A 22,922-nucleotide genomic window follows, 5' to 3' on the forward strand; every position below is an offset into this window, starting at 1 on the left:
ATGAAGCGATTTCAGTGAACTGTAAATAAATCCTAGCAAACATCTTAAGAGTGGCTGTTTCCTGTATGCGCAAATATTGCGCTGAAAACTTGCACGAAGACAAACAAAACACTTCCTTGTAGTGGAGGCTCATATGACTTCTGCACAGCCATGGGAAGAATGGTTGCTCTAACTCTGATAACTTTTTTTGCAGCAATAATATGTTGTTCCTGGACAAAAAACCTACCAAACGCTCCAACTCCAAACATTATCATCATGCTCATGGATGACGTGAGTTTTTCTCTTCTTCTTTCTTCTATTGGTTTGTATGTTTAGTTACAATTTTACCTCAGATTGCAGTACTGTAAGAGACAGGCTGAGCTGCATATTTCTCGTTAAACCTGTGAGGTTTTATTCGGGTCGTTCTGTGCTGGCTGCAGCTGCTATTCAAGTAACTTATTCACCTTTACTTCGTGTAAACAGCAGGCTGTAAACTCTAATCTAAATGTGACTGCATATGTATGGAGTGAGTAATAAACTTACCTCTACTGTTCAGATGGGCTGGGGGGACTTGGGGGTGTTTGGCCAGCCTTCTAAAGAAACCCCTAATCTGGATGCCATGGCAGCTGAAGGGATGCTCCTACCAAACTTCTACACTGCCAACCCTCTCTGCTCCCCCTGTAAGTCAGCAGATGATGTAACACTGACATTTCTTGTTTTAGTGGATAATATAATTTCTTTCCTTCCAGTCTTCCTCCCTTTAACCCCCAACCAGTCATGCCAGATGGCTGCGCTTCCCTGAGCCTGATTCTGCTGGAGGTTTCTTCCTGTTAGAAGGGAGTTTTTCCTTCCCACTGTCACCAAGTACTTACAATAAAAATCACCTTGAGGTGATTGTGATTTGGGTCTATATAAATACAACTGAACTGAATTGATCAGTTGTGCATTTTTAACATTTTGAAAGACCAATTGATTTACAGATTGAAAGTATGCATGTATCACAGAACATTTATTTTTTAAATATTATAAAATATGTTGTGCAAAACAGAGTATACAGAAAATCATAAATGTTACTGCAACATCACCAGTTTGGTAATTTTAATGACAATGCGCTTGCATTTCTCAAGAAACGTTTTTTCAAATGTCCACACACTGAGCATTGTTAATATTAACTAAAAGAGGACGTCAGTAGTTGCACAAAACAAATTTGCAATAAACTAATGTACACATCACGCTGGAGGCACCATTTTATAATGGCAACTGTATTTGTTTATTGCATTTAAGAGTTTATCCAAAATACTAGCTAGACAGTAAACCATTTATAATCTCAATGTGGGCCATTTCCATTGGAGCACATTTCACTCTATCTGTGTGTCAGAAAAGTAAAATGCATACTCAACTTGTCTAATGACATCATTATTTTTCCACAGCTCGAGCTGCACTTCTCACCGGGAGGCTGCCCATCAGAAATGGTTTCTACACTACTAATGCCCGTGCCAGAAACGGTAATGTCTTTGTACAGGGTTCATAAGCACTGTGCAATATTATGGATTTTCATTTTCAGCAATGTCAAAGTCTGGATAAGTGTGGAAAATAAATGAGCATGAAAACTTGTCTCGATCATGCAAGCAACATTTTTTTTTCTTAACTGTGTTTAGAGCAGGAAGCCAACATGTCCAAAATGTTTGCAACTGTGTGGCAGAGGCCATGACAGAGCAAGCTTGATGTGATTAAGCAAGCCATAAATGTGGTAAAAGACTGAATGCACATTGTTACTCACCAGTACCTCACACACGGTTAAAAAAAGGCTCTGCTGCTAATGCCTTATAACTATTATATATGTTTGCGTCCAGATAAGATGAAAGAAAAAAGCCTCAGTATTGGTATATTTACATAGCATAACAAATAAACACATAATAGGTTTGTCTGATGTGTAGACTGTAAATAAAACATGGCTATAGTCTCTGAATATTAAAAAACTTTAAACTAGGGCTGCATCTTTTGATAGTTTGAATTGATTATTGACTGTTCCATGGATTCATCAGGTAATAAGATGATAACTAGTTTTGTCTTATTAATGAGAAATAACAAATATTCCAAAAAATTCAGTGTATTTACACGCTATATTAAAATAAAATAATTTTTAAAGAAAATATTTTATTAAATACCCGATGAGAAAACTTTGTACCTGCTACATCCACTGCCATTTTTCTTCACAACGAAAAATCAGCAGTAAGCCTCCAGAATTTGTATTAAAATATGCAGATGAACTGTTAACTTAGCCTGATACCAGACTGTTTAAATTATACAGCTTCCTGTTGGCTGACAGCAGCCGTCCTATTTTCCATGCAGTGATACCTGCAGCAGACAGGGGTGAGTCTAAAGGGGGGCATCAGGTGACCTAGACCATATTAATTACAAAACTTTTGTGACATTTTTCAGATTGATAGTGAAATAATATTAAATATTGTGTTAATTAATATTAATACATTAATATTTATATAATACATTAAAATTATACCATCATGCACCATATTAACATCTGTTAAGAGAAGCACAAAAAACTAGCCTCCAGCCCCTCCAATTTATTATTGCTCATTAACAAAGCAAAAGTATTTCTTATCCAATTACTTGATTAATCGATACAATAATCAATAGATTACTTGATTACTAAAATAAAATGATAGCTTCAGTTCTAATCACAAATACTCTAATAACAAAAAAGGTACACACACAACCTCAACTGAAACTTTGGTCTGCCTTCTTGGACAGCTTTCTTACATTAGTAAGAGGTAAAAAGATTTCAGATAGTATTGTATTTTCTGGATGCGATAGATAAGGTGTGTGTTCAAGTGTATGTGTATTTGTGCATGTGTGTGTCTGCATGTTTAAGTGGTGAATGACTGAGCATGTGGTGGTTGCAATGAAGAAAAGCGAACATATCAACATTCTCAGAACTAAGACTTGACCTGCACTTTGATGCAACGTTTCCTGCTGCTGAAAACAGATGTTCCGAAGATGTTAATAATTAATGTTAATAATTGAAGTTAATTATAGCCTAAAGTCCCACTTACATCAGTTACATCACCTGGTTTTTCAGTCAGAGCCACGGAGCCACCCCAATGCCCACTGCATTAGTTTAAATAGCCAATAGCTTGGAGGCTTCAAATCAGGAGTCCAAAAATGGACAGATGTCATAGGGGGTAGAGCCATCTTTTAAATACAGTCCGATATGAAACTATTATTAATAATAAAAAAAGGCTTACTTTGTAGTGAGTTTCTTAGTTACAATATAAAATAGACTAAAAGATATGCGACGGGTGGGGTTGTTAATATAATATTTTAGTTTTTAAGCATAGATCATACAGTAAGACAGCACTTGTACTTCACTTCCTCTTGCTGTTCGTCCTTGTTGCTCACTGGTTTAGTTCTGCAGCTTGGTGTTAAACCCAGACAAGCTCACTGCAGCCACCCTATCTTGAGCTGCAGTCCTTAGATAATTATTTCACAACACAACAGCATGTTTGGACAAAATGTAATAATAATGAGACAAAGAGGAAGAAGAAATAATTTATTCATCCCAAAAGAAAAACAACAACTCAATAAAATAAATAGAAACAAAGTCGAGGGCGAAAAGTATACAAAAGAAATGGCTTATTTACACAGATATTAACAAAAACCTGAAGTAATTAAATAATAATGAAGTAATAATTATTAACTAACAATAATAATTAAGTCATTATTTCAAAATCTACAATAAAAAGCTTCTATCTAAAATGGACACAGGCATTGTGGGATGAGACTTTCCACATTTATGTGCCAGTGGAGCCCAAATATGCTAAAGAAAGTGCTCCGGGACATTTTTCTAAATGTCTTATACCCAGGTTGGGACTTGGGTTGTAGAACCATTTAGTTACATATATTGAAAGGTAGTTGTTTTGTTTTGTTTTTGTCTAAAAAGTCTCCCTAGAAGTTTGGAAAGTGGAATAGTGAGTGCATTTGCATTGTGCAAATAATTTCTTGCTGATTTCTGACTGCATTATCTATACTGTGCAGTTTACAGTATAGTTGCAGCAAAGGAAAGTTCAGTACCTTAAATTTGGATCTATTTTTTGCAGCATACACACCACAGGACATAGTAGGAGGTATATCCAAGGATGAGATTTTGTTACCCCAGCTGCTGAAGACAAAGGGCTATGTCAGCAAGATAGTTGGGAAATGGTGAGCTCTTTATCTTTTCTCAGGTTTTAAAGTCTCTGAAGGTTTAGAGAGCAGTGATCAGTTGTGGAAGGAGTGCTGGTGGAAGTATATGGTGCAGTATATTTGCAAATATACAAAAAAGAGTGTTTATTTTCTTATTTCTTCTTCTTTTCTTTAAGTAAGATTACATAGACTTTCTGTGCAGCTAAGATGAGAACAAAGTCTTCCTGATGCCACCATCATATTTTGTTAGTCATTAAAGCAGATGCACAGTGTCAAGTTTTAAGCCTCTAAAATGTGAAAATTTGTCTACATAGTATACTGTGACGAACTGTAAGTATTTGCATCCAAACAGAAAAAAAACTGCATTCAGCCTTTAGAAAAAAAATATCAGGGCAAGAATATCTGACTTTATAGCTAGGGCTTAAGAGTAAATATACAAAAACATATGGGTTGATCTTCAGCTACACTGATCTTAGTGTGTGAATGCACTTTATTTGTCGCTATAGGCACCTGGGCCACAGACCACAGTATCTTCCTCTGAAGAATGGTTTTGATGAATGGTTTGGTTCACCAAACTGCCACTTTGGCCCTTATAACGACCAGTCGATACCAAACATCCCTGTCTACAACAACTCTGAGATGCTCGGCAGGTAATATCACACACAAACACACAGCAAGGCTGAAAATCTATATACAAATCTCCTTCCCCATGACTCAGTGGAATAGTTTGGCTATCTGCTCCTCAGGATGAGTTGAGTGTCTTCCCCCCCGCCCTTCTTCCTTCTTTGTACCAGCTGTGCTTGTGTATTCCATTTTCCGCCCATTTGTTTTCCCCAAAACAGCCATATGTGTATTCAGGGTCATTGGAACTGGCAGCCGGGCGTGTTTTTCGCTTAGCCATGGGTTTAATCAGCACTGCATACCTGGGCCCTGGACAGAAGCACACACACACGTAGGCACATATACAGGGAGACACACACATGCCCTCAAGAGACGGCAGGTTGCGTTGGCTGTGTGCGAGGACACCTGGAGGAAGTGAAGCGTAAGAAAGAGATGCCTGTCACTGCTTCTCTGTTTGCTGCGCCACGCTTCAGCAGCGCCTCATAACAGTTCCCTCTGCTCAGCTTCGCTGACACTTCCCAAATATGGCTTTCACCAAAATTTCCTGCAAACACCCTCAACAGGAGGGAAATTTACTTCCTTTCTCCTAATCACATAGTCCACAGTAGTTTCAGTCAGTTTGGAGGCAGACTGATGACACAATCAGGTTACTGCTAAATCTTTTTTTAACACAGACGATAAATAGGCCAGCTTGACCTTAGCTATTATTCAGATGGGACGAAGGTGTTGTCAATGAAATGTATACATTTGTTATTTTTTTCAGATTCTATGAGGACTTTAAGATTGACAGAGAGACTGGAGAGTCAAACCTCACACAGATCTACCTGATGGTAAGCAAAGGATCACCTGTTGTTGCTGTCTCAGTGTGACATACTCATACCAGGTACATCACATTTTGATGCAATGTTTTGTAAAGCAGTTGACAGAACGGTCCTGCCTGTGTTAAACTAGCAACTTGTTAACCCACCTTTTGTCTTCTGGGAGCCTATCCCAGCTCTCATAGGGCGGGGACAAAATGTTACTGCCTGCCAGAATACAGAATTTTACCTTGGCTCACCCAAATATGAAAAAATTAAAAACATATAATTGAAAATAAATAATGAATGCAGGTAAAGCCTAATTCTGGCCTTTAATAATTACTGTAATTTAACCAGAGGAAGTGCACTGATTATCTCTGCTGCGGCAGTCCTTCCCATTCAGTTTGGAACATGATCAAAACCAGCATGCAGAGACACACTGCATGTTGGAAGGGTGTGTCATCACTGGAAGAGGGCGGTCCTGTGAAAGGCATCATGTCTTAAAACTTGGTGAACATTAAGCAAAAATCAGATTTCTTTTTGTAACTGTTAAGTTTTGTTTGGATAACTGGCAAATTTGCAGTCATCTACTGTAAAATATTTATCTGTGTGCAAAACGATTGTCTCTTTTTGTAATAAAGAACAATTGATGCAAATGTAAGTGTCTGAAATGTAGTTAGCAAAGCGTTTTAGATTAATTGTAACCATCCTTTTCCTGGGTTACAAGCTCAGTTTTCAGTGTTTCAGTGTTAATAAACTGCTAAAACTACAATACAGTATTGTGCCTACATGACAGTTAGAATGTGTGTTTTTGTTGAAACTGTTGAAACTGTTTTGCATTGTATCAAGAGATGTTCCTCAGTTTGCTTTTATTGATTTCAACAGGCTAGACAACACGTTGGAGACTCCTTAGTACAACAATACCTAAGAAGGCTGATGAGTCTCTATCTAAAACAGTTTAAACAAAAACTGAACTCCATGCTCTCTGCTTGGAGGCGGTTTTATTGAAGGCTTGTCTGACGCACTGCTTTACTTGAAAACACTGTTTGAGTGTTTAGTGAGTGAGAAAGAGAATTCTTCTTACCTTAACTGCAATGCTGTGAAAGAGGCTGCAGTAAGTCTCCTGGCTTTTGTATTCCCAGTGTAATGACGTATTCTTCCACCTCTGCAGGAAGGTCTTGACTTCATACTTCGTCAAACTAAAGCTCAGCAGCCCTTCTTCCTCTACTGGGCAGTCGATGCCACTCACGCACCCGTCTATGCCTCCAAACGCTTCTTAGGGAAGAGCCAGCGAGGCCGGTACATTTTATCCTGCTGACTCTCCTATTGACGCAAAGACAATGTCATGCAAGTGGTTATAAATGATTGTATCAAGGTGAAAAACGTGATCTGCCTTTGTGCTGCAGCTATGGCGATGCGGTGATGGAGCTGGACTACAGCATCGGTCAGATTTTGAAGTGGCTGCGAACTCTTGGTATTGACAATAATACCTTTGTCTTCTTCACCTCAGACAACGGTGCAGCTGTTATGTCTGGCCCCAATGAAAGTAGGCAATTATTTCATAAAGAAAGTGCTTTTTTTATCTAATTCTGACTCGCTTTTGTGTCCCGTGTGATTGATGCAGGTGTTTTTGTGGTTTTTGACTCCTCAGGTGGCAGCAACGGACCCTTCCTCTGTGGGAAGGAGACCACCTTTGAGGGAGGCATGAGGGAGCCTGCCATTGCTTGGTGGCCTGGGCACATCAAAGAAGGCTCAGTAAGAAAGCCCCAGTCATTAGAGCTTTTACCAAATAAAGCATGAAAAACCCCACAATAAAATACAACACGTGCTCTCGAGAGGCTAGTCTAATCTTAGTCCAGGCACCCAGAGGACAGCTTATTATTCTATGCTTTGTTGTTCCCTGACTTTCTGCCAATCAGATTGTACCAGGAGCTGAAAATGTGAAGCAAGTTATGTATAAAGGAATTATTTTACTCGTTCTCTCTTTCAAACAATCATTGTAGCTTTTTGTTTATGTATCAATTAGCTATTTACACATACACAATTTGATCCACTGGCATCAATTAATCCCGACTGTGTCCAGCTTCTGTCAAACAGAGCCGAACTCCAGAAAGCCAGACTGTGATTTTGGCCACAAAGCAAGTGGGAGCCTTTTTCTACTGTTTCCTAAAATATTTCTGGAATTAATGCCCCAAACCCCCCTCCTCACATTCCCCAATTTAACCCCCCACCCACACTGTGATCCCCTAAGCCTGTGCGTTCTGCAAATGACTTTTAATTGTATTAGGGGCAGCTGTGACACGGGGCTGTGACGCAGAGGGATTTTGTGGAGGAGCAAGCGGAGGCTGCAGTCTGCAGTAAGCCTTGCCCCTGGCTCATCTCACAGGGTTGTGCTGGGGCCTGATAGCACAGCAGAGTAGCGAGGGAGAGGGGGATTGGGAGCGTCTTAAGCGGCTAATCTGTTTGTGTGTTTGCTGAGGTTGGATTGAGCCGTAATGAGGACTTCAGTATCTGAATATGCCAGGCGCTCAGGATAAAGGAACGGGAGGGGGTGGGGGGGTTGGAGGGAAAGAGGCAAGGAAGAAGTAAAAGAGGTGGCTGGTGTAGAAAAGAGAAAAGGGGGAAGAGTGCTAAAGATTGCAGCACTGCCACACTGCCAGGATGGTTTTAGCGTTTGTAAGGCTTTGCCTGCACCTGTGCCATGTTATAATTGACCAGTGTGCCTCTATATGCACATGCAAGGGTGCAGAACATGTCGGTGTAATTTATGTTAGCTCCCACACAACTATATGTGCACGTTTGTTTGAATGAGAGAGAGCTTTCTAACCTTAAAACACCTGTGTGTGTGTGTGTGTGTGTGTAGTTGTAATGACTTGACTCGAGTTTTAGTAGAAAGGGGACTGTAGATCCTGAAATATCCAGGGATGTGATGACAAGGCTATTGTGCTGGAGTTTCTGTGCTCTATAGCTCTGGATTTATCACTTTGTGTCACTTGGGAGGAAGGATAACAGATACAAGATTGTCCCCCTGTCTTTATTTTGTAGTCTTTTCAAATCTCTGTTGATGGGTGCTTTGAAAAGTCTGTAAACCCTCTGAACAAAATTCTGGAGACAAATTACCAAGCTGGCAAGCTTTTCTTAAATGGGGGGATTTATTAGGTTTATTGTAGTGACCCAACACAGAACACAGGAGAAAGTTTTTGGAGCATTTGGGAATTGGAGACAAAAATACTATTTCAACAGTTAGCATTGTGTCTGCTGTCATCTTGGTTTATTTATTTATTATTATTTATAAAGAACATGCGATACCAGAATTTTAATTTAGTTTAATTTATTTTTATTGATAGAGCGCCAAATCACAACAACAGTTACCTTAAGGTGACCACATTAAAAACTCCAGATGGCACAAACATTAAAACAGTCAAGAGATCCAGTTCAGTGAGTTGAACTGGTGGAGGTTAAACCCAGCAGATAGACAGCAGACTGGTTGGCTGTAGATAGAGCATAGCTTTAGGCCTTGATACAGTTCAAACAGGCGAGTTCAGACACATCCTGCATACAGTTATCAGCCTGTTCACATATTAAATTTTGCTAGAAAGTTAGAGATGTTAATATGGCAGTCCACGGGGATTGACTCGGAACCGCAGGTTTTGTAGGGTTTTTCCATTGGCTTCATTTACATGAGCTTGGTATTTCCATGCCTATTAATAGAAAATAAAGCCTGTTATCAGTGAATGAATATGAGTGATGACTCAATTAAACTGACACGAGTCTGAGTGCAGGTGAATGTTTTTGATTAGTCATTCACTTACTGTATATTTTGGAGGATGGAAGGAGCAGATCTGAGATGAGGGCGCACGGGTGCTCTGAAGCATTCTCCTTGTGCCTGAGGGCAGGTGAGGGGCTGCATGGTGGCTACAGGAACAGAGATTGGGAGGTGGGTGGGCTGACAGTGCCACAACATCGTTGAGCATCGCAATCCCCTTCGGTGGGTTATCAGGCTGCAGACACACTGGCAGAGTGGCAGAGATGGGGATAGAAGCACTGCCTCCTCAGATAAACACTGCTTACAATGGAGAAAACAGGAGAATGTGACATTAATAGGGAGCAAAGAGTGGGACAAAAGAGAAAAGAACAAAGGGTGATTTGAAAAAAAAAAAACCCAGCTTAGACTGCAAAAGAGAGCAGAGCTAATAAGGGAGGAAATAAAAGATGGCAACTCGTGAGATAAACTCTGTCAGACCAGTCCGAGTTTTAAACTTTCAGTTTTTGGAGACGCAAGTTATTCCCAACTAAATGTCAGTGCTGCTTCTCCTCTTGTCCTTTTGTCCTGTCTTCTTTAACGGTCTGTGTGTGTCTGTATTAGAGGGACTTAAAAAAAAAAAAGAAAAATGAAATAAAGGACCAAATCTCTCCATGTTTGTGTACGCGCGCACGAAAGAGAGAAAGAGCGTCTGGATGTGCAGATAGATCATGGAGTGCATTGCAGAGCCCTTTCTGTGGCTAGTTCTGTGGATACAGAAGAAAAGGGGAATTCATTTCAGTGCTTAGGAGCTTGTGTGTACGCCTGTATGTGTGCTGGCTGCCGATAGGAGCACAGCGGCACATGGCGGTGCAGCTGCAGAGGGCTGATAGCGCTATCTGATTGTGAGCGTGCCGTCTCCCTCTAAGGCTCGCTCAGGAGAGAATGGAACGGAAGATCAAGGATGACAGCGAAAAAATGGCATTTTATCTCAAATAGTTCAAAGTTTATAAATAAAATAACGCTTTTCACTGGGACTGGGAGAAGGAGATAAAACGCCAGCTCGCTCTAGCTTCAGCCACCTTCTCGCCAATGTCTTGTCCTCTCTCTACTTCCTCTCCTTTCCTCTTTTTTTTTTTTGCTCCTCCTTTTTTCCCCCTTTTTTCCCTCCCAAAACTAATTTAGAAAGAGAAGCATTTTGGAGTTGTAATAATAAACCTGCATGCAGAGGTTAGAGTGGAGGCTGTTGAAATGCATCTCTTTTCCTGCGTGTGTACACACAACCACACATGGAACGAATGCATGTCATGACTGTGCATTGTTAGCATGTTGCCACAGCTCATTCTTGATTTCAAGGACTTCAGTCATCAAGGAGGACATTTCAGAACCCGTGAAAGATGTGAACAAGCGATCAAAAGACAAAACTCTAGTAGTGTATTTCTCTGTGGATGGTCCTCAAACAAACATGCTTTTCTGTGTGTGTGTGTGTGTGTGTGTGTGTGTGTGTGTGTGTGTGTGTGTGTGGAACATCTTATTTTACTAGACCCGTTTATTTTCTTCTCTTGTCTATAGGTGAACTTCCAGTTGGCCAATGTCATGGACCTGTTCACCACTAGTCTGGTTCTCGCTGGCATCAACCCTCCTGATGATCGAATCCTAGACGGACTGGACCTAACACCTGTTTTGCTCAACTGCTCCCAGCCACTCAAAAACAGGTGAGCACACACACACACACACACACACACTTTTGTTCTTCCTTAACACCTCAAGAAAATATCCCCTACAACATTACACCAACACCAGTCTAAATTGTTGGATAAATCAATGCTTTCTTTTTATTTATGCCAAATTCTGACCCTTGCATCTGAATGTTGCACCAGAAATTGAGACTCACAAGACCAGGCAGCGTATTTGAAATCTTCTATTGTTCAGTTTCCTTTTTTTAGCAGACCATCTGCTTCAAGGTCTGTTGCAGATTTAGTGATAACAAGTGGTTATTTGAATTACTTATGTTTCAATTCTGAGATGGTTGTGTTGGAAAATCCCAGTTGATCAGCAGGTTCTGATCTACTGGTGACCATCTGACCCCAACAACCATGCCAAATATATAGTCACTTAAATCACCTTTCTTCCCCATTCTGATCCCCAGTTTGAACTTGAACAGGTCGTCTTGCCCACGTCTACGTGCCTAAAGACACTGAATTGCTGCCATGTGATTGGCTGATTAGCAGGTGCGCCTAATAAAGTGGCTGACGAGTGTAATTGCCTCTACAATGAATCTTAATGTCTTTTTGCTATATGCTATGAAAATGTTGACATTTGAGGGCTTCATACAAATGCATAAAAACACTGTACAAAGGTTCATGTGTCCATCAGGATGATATTTTTTGAAAACTGTGTGGCTCCCACAACTTTTGCTTTCTGTGCCATTATTCACTCCTTTTCTAGTGACAGACTCTTAATTTTGACCAAAAACGGACATTCACAACAGTCTGAGTGATTTTTAGGGAGTTTACGTTCCTCCACATTTTCTAAGGCAATTTGATGTTAATATATGCAAGTTGAAGTAAATCTGAGCTTTATTTCTGCCTCTTCTCGCCATCTTCAGGCCAATATTTTATTACCGTGGGAATGAACTGATGGCTGTGAGGCTTGGAGAATACAAGGCACACTACTGGACCTGGAGCAACTCATGGGAGGAGTTTAGACAGGTGAGATTCCCTCTGAACAGTTCAACTCTGTTCCTCAGTTCTTCATTTGCACTGCCACATCCTCCTCCTTTGTCTCTCCTAATCGCACTCAAACACACAAACACTTTGGCTGTTGCTGGTGTTATCATGAGAGCGGCTCATCAGTTGACTGCTGTGTACATCAGTGTAATGAATATTAATGAAGAGCCCCCACATAAGCGAATGTACATCATTCATCAACCAGATGACTTGTTTGTTCAAACTCCAGTGGAAATACACCCCCCCCCCCCCCCCCCCCCCAAATTTACATATCGTCATTACCTGCTTGTTCTTTTGGCATCATAGCGCTCAGGCATAATTACATCAGCTCAGTGCGGATTAAAAATATCAATAGAAATGTGAAATCTGGCACCTGAGAAGCTAAAGTATAGTGCGTTTTCTTTTTCTTTTTCTTTTTTCCCTGGCTACCCCGGGCCCATCTATAAAAACATGTCCTTCTGTCCTCCCTCCATGGCTATGCCTTTCCTGTGATCCAGTTTGTTTTATGCCCCATCGGTTGCTTAAATTGCTCTCTCCTTCAGGGCCGCTGAATCAATAGTAGCCTCCTTTATCAACTCATGTGAACTGAAGTGGAACTTCACAAATAATGGCGTCTGATTGCCTGTGAGTTGCCTATCGATTGGTATGTGTGTGTGTGTGTGTGTGCACATGGGAGAGAGAAAAGACAGAATGGAAAAAAAACATGCACATACATGTTCGGGCTTCTTTGTACAGACGTGCGTGTCTAGTCTGTTTCGCTGACTGACGGTTGAGCTCCTACAAGACAAATCTCCGATGTCATTATGAACTCCTAAACTGTTTCTTCTTGTGTTGCCCACATTCACTTTTCATACATCTGCTTTAAAGGTAATGCTCTACTTTCTTTGGAATTGATCATTCCTACTAAACTCATGTTAAAGATAACCCACCCCATATACACTGAGGATTAACCCGTCTCATGATAGTGATACACAATGAGATCCACTCCTCACTGAAATGAAACGTGTATTGCTGCTTTGTAAGTAATGTGCTGCAGTACAATTTGGCTTTTTTTGTGCTCCTTGCTGAAAAATAAACAAGGAAGGAAGATGTGTGTCTCTAAAGAAGAATGAAATTACAGGTTAATGGCTGGGAGACGTGTTGCTCTGTCCTGGCTGAGTCTGTGCTGCTCAGCCATGAGGAAAATGAGAAATTTCACAGGCTTAAATGCCTCTCATCAAATTCTTTTGAGGCAACGTATTGATGTTAATATTGTGAAACATAGTTTCTCGTGACTGTGTCTCCCTTTTATCTGGATTGCTGAGTAACCTATGCAACTGTGAGTAGCCTTGCTGAATGCTTCATATGGCAAAAACTGAAAAAGGAAGTTTTTTTGAGACAAGTGTACTGGGAATACCTCTTTCTTGGCATCACTGAAACTGAAGAAATTGACAAGAATTAGGCTGTGCCATAGCTGATGTACTTTAAACTTGAATTATAAGTTTTAGAATTTGTTTTTTTTACATTAACACACTTTAATGCACACTGGTGAAAAAAACACAATCAGTCTTTAATTTAGTAAAAGTACTAATTCATAAATGAAAGAATGAAAGCACATATGATGGTGTCCAAATATTTCCAACAATGTTCAAAAAAGAACCTGTCACATCATTTTACACTCTCTGGTTACTCTAACACCTGTAAACACTTGTTAATAATGGTGACAATAAGCTTAAAGTAATTCAAATATTCACTAAGTTAGTCTGAGCATCGGATATAACATTAGCTCAAGTAACAGCTTAAGCAGTCAACTCATCTGATGCTAGGTTAGCAGTTAATGTTACTGCAGCTAATGCTACTTGTTGCCTTTTGATCTATATTAAATAAAAGATTTATTAGAATAAAAAATAGTGTGAATGAAACTGTAATAAACTCAGCTCAAGTCACATCATTTCATCAGAAATGTTGAAAAAGACAATAACTCCCGTGATTCCTCATAGCATCATGTTATTGTATTGACTGACAAACCCCAGGCAGCAGAAATTATTGTTCATTCAAGTAAAAGCACAAATAAATTATCATACTTGGAGCTTCCCTCCAGTCAGTAACGTGTTTTGGTTGGAGTTGTTTCTTTTAGATGTTTTGCCTTCATTCTGCAGAATGAGAACAGTAAAGCACACCCTCTTTAAATTCAAAGGTTTTACAAATCAGGACATAATAAAAATAATCTGGTCCTTAGCAAGTCTTAAAGCAAGGCAACCACATATGAAAAATAACACATAGCATATTACACTTTTGCCAGTTTGCACGTCTTGAGCATTCTGGTGAGTGTTAACACAATGCCAAGGAGGAAAGATATCAGCAATAGAGAAGCAATTATTGCTGCCAATCAATCTGGGAAGGGTTAAAAGGACATTTCCAAACAATTTGAAGTCCATCAATCTGCACTGAGAAAGATTATTCACAGGTGGAAAACATTTAAGACAGCTGCCAATCTTCCCAGCAGTGGACGTCCCAGCAGATTCACCCCAAGGTCAGGCCATGCAATGCTCAAAGACCAAAAAATCTGCAACCTACATCTGAGACTCTACAGGTCTTAGTTAGCATCTTAAATGTTCATAACAGTACAATTACAAAAAGGCTGAACAAGTATGGTTTGTTTGGAAAGCCTGCCGTGGAGAGAAAGTCTCTTCTCTGTAAAAAGAACATGGGAACACAGCTTAGATGTTAAACCTGAACAAACCACAAGATGTTTGGAATAATGTCAATTAAACAGACAGCGCCAAAGTGGAGATGTTTACCCATAATGCACTGCACCACATTTGGTGAAAACCAATCACGCCATTACCATTACAAATACCTCATACCAGCTGTCAAGCACGGTGGTGGAGGGGGTGAGGATTTGGGTTTGTTTTGCAGCCACTGGACCTGGACACCTTGCAGTCACTCCTCTGTATACCGAAGTATGTCAAATGTGCATGCATCGTAATGGCCCAGACAAAATTCAAACCTCAGTAAAATGTATAAATTCACATATATGAATTTTAATAAATCAATAAATGAATGGCTGCAAACTTCAGTGAATGGAAGCAACCTTGTAAATAAGAGTGGACCAAAATTCCTCCACAACAATGTGAAAGCAAAATGTTATTGAGAAGGTGTAAAACCACCTATAGCAGCAAAACTAAGCTGCTTCTTGCAAGAGGATGGATTTCCTTTAAACAGGGATTGTATTAATTTTGTGACAGTAAAACTAGGATTTTGTTGTAGTCCAATCATTTATTTACATGAATCCAGCATAGAAATTCTCCTGTTGTGTTAGTTGAAGCTCTCTTAATCACTCACAACTGATATACATGCAAAAATGTCCTGTTTTAGCTCAGTTTCGATGCTTGTTAAGATAGAGCAAATGCAAATACTCCAGTCAACTTAAAGTTAAGTTGTTTAATATCACCAACTACAATGGCCATAACACAGATCTGAGGGTTCATGAGAGGTTTGATTGGTATGAAGGAAAAAAAAAATTTTTTTTAACAGTTTTTAAATGTTTTTTTTGTCAAATACATTTTACTATCTTTACCTGTTTCTGTTCTTTAAATTGCTGTTCAGATTAGTCAAATATTCAGTATGTGAAAGAAAGAATATATTTAAACATTGTCCAGTCTACATAAAACATTCCAGCCAAATCAAATACTTTTTCCTCATTCCCATCCCCAAAATCCACGCTCCCACCCATGGATGCTCCTGCACCTTATCTTGTAATGACAACCACGGTGCTCCAGTTTAAAAGCAGCCTTGCTGTATCCATAGCATTAATGTCATGTGAGATATGGAGTTCTTGCTCTAATATCTTGGCTACAAGAGAAAAAGTCAGACAGATACACACAGCAGGCCTTTCTTGCTGCTCCTCTGGGATGTTTTTTTTTGCCCCCCTGATTCTTTTCTGCATTTCTAAGCAGTTGACTTTAAAAGGCAGGACAAGTCTGGATCAGTGGAAGCTCTGCAGGGCAGGGGGTATCTATCTTCACTCTCACTCTTTCTCTCTCTTCTATATGTATTTTGAGGTGCTCCGTTGAGTGATCTCAGAGGGGGGGCAGCAACAGTGTCTTACAGATGAATGCTTTTTCAATATTAGTTGTGCTCATCAAAAAAAAACCCAAAAGTGTGAGTTTGTTTGTGCGTGCGTGTGCTTATGTGTGTACTAAAGGAGGAGGCAGATCTCCAGGGGGTTCTGGAGGAGTGAGTGTGACTCAATCAGGCTGCGATCACTGCCAGGCTCCTGAGAAATAGAGTCAGGGAGCAGGAGCGAAGGCGTGGAGAGATGAAGAGGAGGCAGCAAAATTTCTCTGTTTTGCGAGAAAGCCTTCACGGTGTACCAACAGGAGCACAAATAACACAGCAGATTGGAAGACAATATGCATATAACCCATACTACAATGAGATTAAGCATTCAGCTCTTGGCAGCAGGTGGCTGCAAGCCTAAACCTAAACACTCACATCTCTCCTGCCGAGCTTAGTGCAGTGTTTTTTGTTTTTTTAATTGGACATGATGAAGCGCATAAAAACATCTTTAACCATCAAACTTAAAGACAAATTGTAATCACATTACTGAGATCCATATTTTCACGATGTCTTAAGTGTCATTTATGTGGTGCAAAACGAGCCAAAGCAAATATTCTATTTCTTCTATTTCTTCAGATATTATGTTTCATGTTTAATTGAGGATAGTATTTCAGGCAGGTCTGCTTTTTGTGTCATGGATTAGTCTTCTACAAGAATAAGCACAGACGGCAGCGGCCGTGCTGCTGCCACACGAGTATCGATTTGTGTTTGGTGAACTGATGCTTCAGCAGGCATATAAACTGGAAAATATAGACAGAGGAAAGGTTCCACTGCTTTAAAATGTTGATTTTAAAACAAATGGAATCAATTGTAGAATACTTATTCTGGGGTAGATTAAAGTACAGGCAGTCTAGGTGAAGGACTTTACCTGTAGCTCAGATCAGTGTGTTTAATAACACGTGTCATATGTTTTACAGGGCATAAACTTCTGTCCGGGTGAAGAGGTGCCAAATGTGACTACTCACGAGCAGAAGGAGCACACACTCCAGCCACTCATTTTCCACCTGGGGCGGGATCCTGGAGAAAAGTTCCCTCTCAGGTCAGTACCTTAAAAAAGTTCAAATTTGCTTTTAGCTGATCTCCAGGAAACGGACAGAGAGGATCAGGGGTGAGGTGTGGAGAAGAGGGGAGTCAAGCAGGCTAACAGGGAAAAAGCTGTGGGGGGAAAAAAGGGAAGAAAGCAGGGATAAGAATAAGAAGGTTGTTTGCCCGTGGTACTGAATGTGTGCAAGATCAATGAAGATTTAGCAGCATGAAAAAAAGAAAAAGGCGGCGGATTGATCCACTCAGCCAGAGCACGCCTGATTACACCCTTCTCTTTGTGATTGCAAACAGCTCCTTAAAGATCACTATCGGGCCCTCAACCCTTTGGTACATCGCTGCAGGTTAAAATTGCAAGATAAATTGTTCAGGTCTAAATTGAGAGCTAGTTCTGTTTAATGTGTTTTGTGTGGGTCTGCCTCCTCTCCAAGGAGAGTTAAGAATCACGGAGACAGGATGCAAACGGCCAAGGTTGAACTATTACTAAATAAGGTTGAAAAGATGAATGAGCACCGTCTTCTGCTCTGCCTGGACAGCGCGAGATGTTCAATGTGACCATGTAGACTTTTTTTTAAATGACAGAGTGACTAATACATTAAGATAATCTCAAAATGCTTTCAGGAGAGAATTTTCTGTGGCTCCTCTTGTCATAAACCCTCTTAGACTGACCTTTCTTTTCTGCCTTCTGCAGCTTAGCCGTTCATACTTTTTTTGCTCTAGCCTCATCTCCTCATTTGCTTCCTGCTTGTGCTCCTCTCTGTTCTGGAGCGAGATTGGATGATAAAACATTAATGCTGTTTTTCGTTTGCCCACCTTTTAGCCTTGCTATTCACTCGGAGGAATAAAAAAAAAAAGGCAGAAACCAATCAATATGCAGCCATGTGTTGTGCTGAGTGCTAGATGTGCACACACACACACATCCACACAAACCAAAACTGCCCATTTATTTTATTCTTTTACTTCTGCACAGAGGGGTTAGTGAGTTTGTCTCCAAGGTCACGCCCCCGCCAACGCCAAGCTGCCTGACCTCTTCACTGTTCACGCGCCGTTCTTCTTCGATCCGTTTTAATCTTCACTATAAATTCTCCTTCTTCGCCAAACTTGTTTTCCCTTCTCGCACCTTCTCCCTCCACCTACTGCTATGCATCTCATCTCACTTGTCGCCTCTCAGCTGCTGTCCCTCTGCATCCGCCGGGACTGTGCTCCTCCATCCACACGTGTGTGTGTGTGTGTGTGTGTGTGTGTGTTTGTCTGCACATGTGCATGCTTGTGTTTTGTCCGTGTGCTCTCAGGTCCCCCAGCTGGACCGGCTGCCTGGCCATCATTAATCTTAGTCAGCACCTAAAGAGCCACTTAAGATGATATAGGGCCTGTCTGTGCACATACCTTCACTACTGTCGCAGGCTGTGATGTAGCAAAGAGCGCACACATGTACACGGTTTCTGTTCCTGCACAGTTTCATGTCATTATGGAGATTTTTGAATTATTTCCTTTTTTTTTAAGTTCTAGTTGTTTCCATTTTGCTTTGTGAGAGCAAAAAAAACGCCTTGCTGCTATTGTAAATGAATGTGGGCCTGGGGAGGATGACAGGGTCTGTGTTGGTGGTCCTTCTGTCCAGGATGAAACACAGACCCATCCAGGTTTGCATCAGCCTAACTCGATGATGGCTACGCTGGACTCTCAAAGCCTCTCTCTGCCTCCCACATTACCCTTCGTCCCTGTGACCTAGTGCCCTGAGATTAACACATCCTACTTCCTCACCACCTACCTCGGCTTTTGTCCCCAGAGCCCCCGGGTCATGTGTGGTGTAAGCCCCAGCCCTAACACTGCAGGCAGCCTTGCTCAAGTCTGGCCTCATCTGCTGCCTGCCACCATGCTCTTCTGTCCCCAATCAATAGTCCCTCACTGAAGTGCTCAATTTCCACCGGGGTGGAGAAGATGGTGGAGGGGAGGGGCAGGCAGGACAGATGTATCTGATTGTCTCCTCAATTCCCCCACCTTCTGCTACTGTGTGGTTGTTTGTGTGTATGTGTTCCAGCAATAGTGTTATGAATCAGTAATCAGAGCGGTGACACACCTGAGCTATGCCCCCATCCCCCTTGGGTGCCATACATTATAAATCAAAAGACTCCATTTGCATACAGCCTGCTTATTATTCCAGATTTTGCCTCTACACTAGTAAGCTAAGGGTTATAATCATGATAATGAGCTGTGCTGACTGTGGGCTTTTCATTATTTGTTTGCAGAGGGGGTATAAACAAATGATATTATTAGTTTTTGATTTAGAGCTTCTGCACTGTAAGATTTTTGGCGCATAGACAAAACAATGGAAAACTTTGCGTCTCGTGCAACTTTCTCGCGCTTTGCTTTACTTTGCTTTGCACACTTGCACGGAGAAATTGAATACTTACAGCAGCCTGATAAATCTCCCTTACATTTACTTCTGTTAAGCTGCTTCATCACTTATCGCAAAATGAATCGCAACAATCAGGAGCCGGCACAGATAGGAGGGGAATGAAATATCCCTCTTGCTGATCGAGATCGAGCAAAAAGCAGAATTTGTGATTTCAGATAGCTGAAGCAATTTAATCTGAATGCTGGATGTTTAACGCAGCGGAGCAATCTGGTTTTTCCCTATCAGCTAGGGTCACAATGCATAGATAGTTAGCTTATGACAAACGCAGCGCACAAGGAGAGAGACTAATTGCAGCGAGCGCTACCAGTCAAGTAATTGCAGGAGGAAGTAAAGAGTGAGTATCAAGGAAAGGAGCAGGTGCTGGTTGATGGAGGAAGCCTTGCTGCCCTGTGGGAGATCTAAGAGGGAGGGTAGGTGTGAGCTGGACAGGGCCTGGGGTTATTACTCTAATTGACACTTCACCTCACACACATGCACATGTTCCCCAGGGGCCAATCAGAGCATTGCGTTTGCAGTGGAGGGAGGATGGAAGGCTGGCACAGGTGCTGCCTGCGAGTGTATCAGGGGTGTAATTGCACTGCTGATATTTGTCTATCCCTGTGTCACGCCACCAGACGCTCACTCCCCCAACACACACACACAGAGCCCATTAACCCTACAGGTCCTATTGAGAGCAGCGTTCCTTTGAAAGCCTTCAGGGCCCCTGTGTTTTACACTCTGAATATAATAATGCACAGAGGTGCCCAGGCTCACTGGTGTCCAACAACAGTAATTGAGAGACAGGGGATGTGATGGGGGTTACATAGTTCATCCTGCTGAGCGTGCCTTCCCAAAGGGTACAAGAGTGGACAGCCTGTGTGTGTGTTTATGTGTTTAGGTTTCTGTTTTTGTCATCGAAAGCTGCGGCTCGTCTCCCCACCAATATAATGAGTAACGCTCGTGGGCTGCAGTCATGTTTTGTCACTAGATACATGAACAGAAAGGCAGAAAAATGGGTGATCTTTATTCCGTGTGTTTCAAACACAAAAGCAGCCTTGCCTTTCTCATTTGTACTAATATATGTCCAGAACATAAAACAACTGGTTCCATTCAGGATTAACTGTTCAGATTGCTGTTAAAGAAAATTTGGTATTAAATATATTAAAATCTGATTTTATTCTTTGTAACATTACTACAAGATGATGTCATCAATTAGTCAAATATACTTTGCATCTCTGTTGACAATCATTCAATTTAAAGCACAAAATTTTCTCACATGTTAGTTTTTATCATGTTTCCTTGTCATGCATCAATATACATGAATCATTTTTGGAGTTTTGGAGCTTTGGTTAACTAAAATGATAATCATTCACTTGAAAGTGCTCTGCCGATAATACCCAGCTGTTTATTGTGTTGGCAGTGTTCTTTCTAAGGAGTACCAGGACGCTCTGAGCAGGATATCTCCAGTTGTGCAGCAGCATAAAGACACTCTGGTGCCCGGCATTCCCCAGCTCAACATGTGTGACAGTGCAGTGATGGTGAGACACAATATAACTAAATATATCTCTTACAGTCATGTTTAAGATCAGTTGTCATGTTGTAAATCCGACTACTAGATCAGGTGCTCTTCTCAGCTGTATACATCAGATAAATTCATATGTAAGTGACAATGATAAACCCTTTAAGGGCCAGAAAGAATTAAAAGTCTATGGGAGAACAAGCTAAAATAGAGAAGGCTCCTGGCCTTGCTTTGAATCAATCGTAGCTTTTATTTTGTTGTTTGTGTGCTAACTTTACATATCAGTGTGTACCGATTTGATGACATCCTCCCCTTCTGTCTGGAACTTTCTCTTTCAGTGTTATTGTAACGGTATTATTTAAAAAGCAGCCTGGCTTTGTCTCCCCAAGCGCCCACCTTATTTGTGGCATGGCACTGCCCCCTGGTGGTCATTCAAATAAACATGCTACATTGCGTCCAATTCCTGTCTTTGATAGAAGTGTGATAATTTAAATGCTTAAAAGCCTGAATTTTTGCATCTTTTTATTCTGCATTTTTCATAAGGAAAAGTACATTTTTTTTTATCTTTTTAACATGGTTTTGTCATGAGGACTTACTTTTAGAGTAATGGTGCACAAGAAAATGTGCACAACCTAGTAGGTAATACGACCGCTCAAGGTCAAACTGGTAAATTTGAAGTAAGAAGACATTAAAATTTCATGGCACCACTTCAGTATTTGAAAAATACACTTTATGCATGGTATGTATTGGGAAAGAATAATCAGTTTTTCAATCAGTTAAGTTTTTTGATGAAAAATGTTACACAGGGATAATATGAATTCATAGTTTAACATTTAAAAAATGTTAAACTATGACACAGGACAGGAAACAAATATTATCTGCTGCTTTCAGCCTAGTGAAGATCAGTTACGACTTTAAAAAGCAGCAATGCATTGTACTGCAGAGCAATCATATATTTGATACTTTCATTTTGCTGTACTTACTGTGTGGACCTCTCTGTTTTATAGAACTGGGCCCCCGCTGGCTGTGAGAAGTTGGGAAAGTGTCTGAAACCGCCCGAGTCTAACCCCTGGAAGTGCGACTGGCCACACTGAGAGCAAAAGTACTGGACGCCAACATGAGGAACTAAAACCTGAAGATGTGCCAAGCCATAGAATAGGACACAGCCTCTGTGTGTAAAGGAATGTATTTTTAAACTCTTTGTGTTTTTGTACAATGTTTGAAGAAAAGAGCATTCGGTCAAATCAGGGAAACGTGTTTGCAAACTATGATTGCAGTTATTTTTACATCTGTGTGTTTTAATCTGCCAATTCTATTTCAACTTGCTATGGAATGGATAAAACAGATTTTATTGGTGTAGATCAAGGATGCCAAACTCATTTTACATTGTGAGCCACATACATCCCACTTTAATTTGAAGTGGGCCATACCAGTGAAACTTCCCTTTCTGTCTTTAATTACACATTTAATCCTTGAGATCTCTTAATATGAGCAATAGAAGTGCAATTTCAGCTGCATTTATCAGGTTTTTTTCTACGTGGTAAAGAAATGCTGCTCAAGTTAATGAAACAAGTCTGTCAGCACTCTTACACTGTAAGAAATAAATTGTATGGGCTTAAATTGTGAGAAATAAAGATGTAAAATTGGGTGTAAAAAGAAAAGGTGTATTTATGTGTACAGTGCATAGGTTTAGTGGATACACCGGGTATCTTGTGAATCCACTGTAAAACACACACACACACAAAGAAATTCCTATACTATATTTTCATTATTTCATTTTTTATGTATGTTTAAC

The 22,922-nt window shown here is 40.6% G+C and overlaps 1 protein-coding gene across 1 annotated transcript; it reads left to right on the plus strand.

Annotated features, from left to right (window-relative positions):
- The first annotated feature begins 111 nt into the window (after nucleotides 1-111).
- On the plus strand, nucleotides 112-22,826 carry galns (galactosamine (N-acetyl)-6-sulfatase). Its single transcript, XM_086289360.1, has 14 exons — nucleotides 112-270; nucleotides 536-659; nucleotides 1,410-1,484; nucleotides 4,098-4,200; nucleotides 4,689-4,832; nucleotides 5,567-5,633; nucleotides 6,772-6,899; nucleotides 7,007-7,146; nucleotides 7,252-7,355; nucleotides 10,915-11,057; nucleotides 11,951-12,053; nucleotides 17,090-17,211; nucleotides 21,029-21,146; nucleotides 22,135-22,826. The coding sequence occupies exons 1-14, from the start codon at nucleotides 151-153 to the stop codon at nucleotides 22,219-22,221; spliced, it is 1,578 nt and encodes a 525-aa protein (XP_086145486.1). The 5' UTR covers nucleotides 112-150; the 3' UTR covers nucleotides 22,222-22,826.
- The last annotated feature ends 96 nt before the right edge of the window (nucleotides 22,827-22,922 follow it).

Source organism: Aulonocara sp. 'chitande type north' Nkhata Bay, linkage group LG1 (genome assembly GCF_057382095.1).
Source record: "Aulonocara sp. 'chitande type north' Nkhata Bay isolate Kocher_YH1m ecotype deep benthic linkage group LG1, A_spYH_male_GT1.1, whole genome shotgun sequence".
NCBI classification, from domain to species: domain Eukaryota; kingdom Metazoa; phylum Chordata; class Actinopteri; order Cichliformes; family Cichlidae; genus Aulonocara; species Aulonocara sp. 'chitande type north' Nkhata Bay.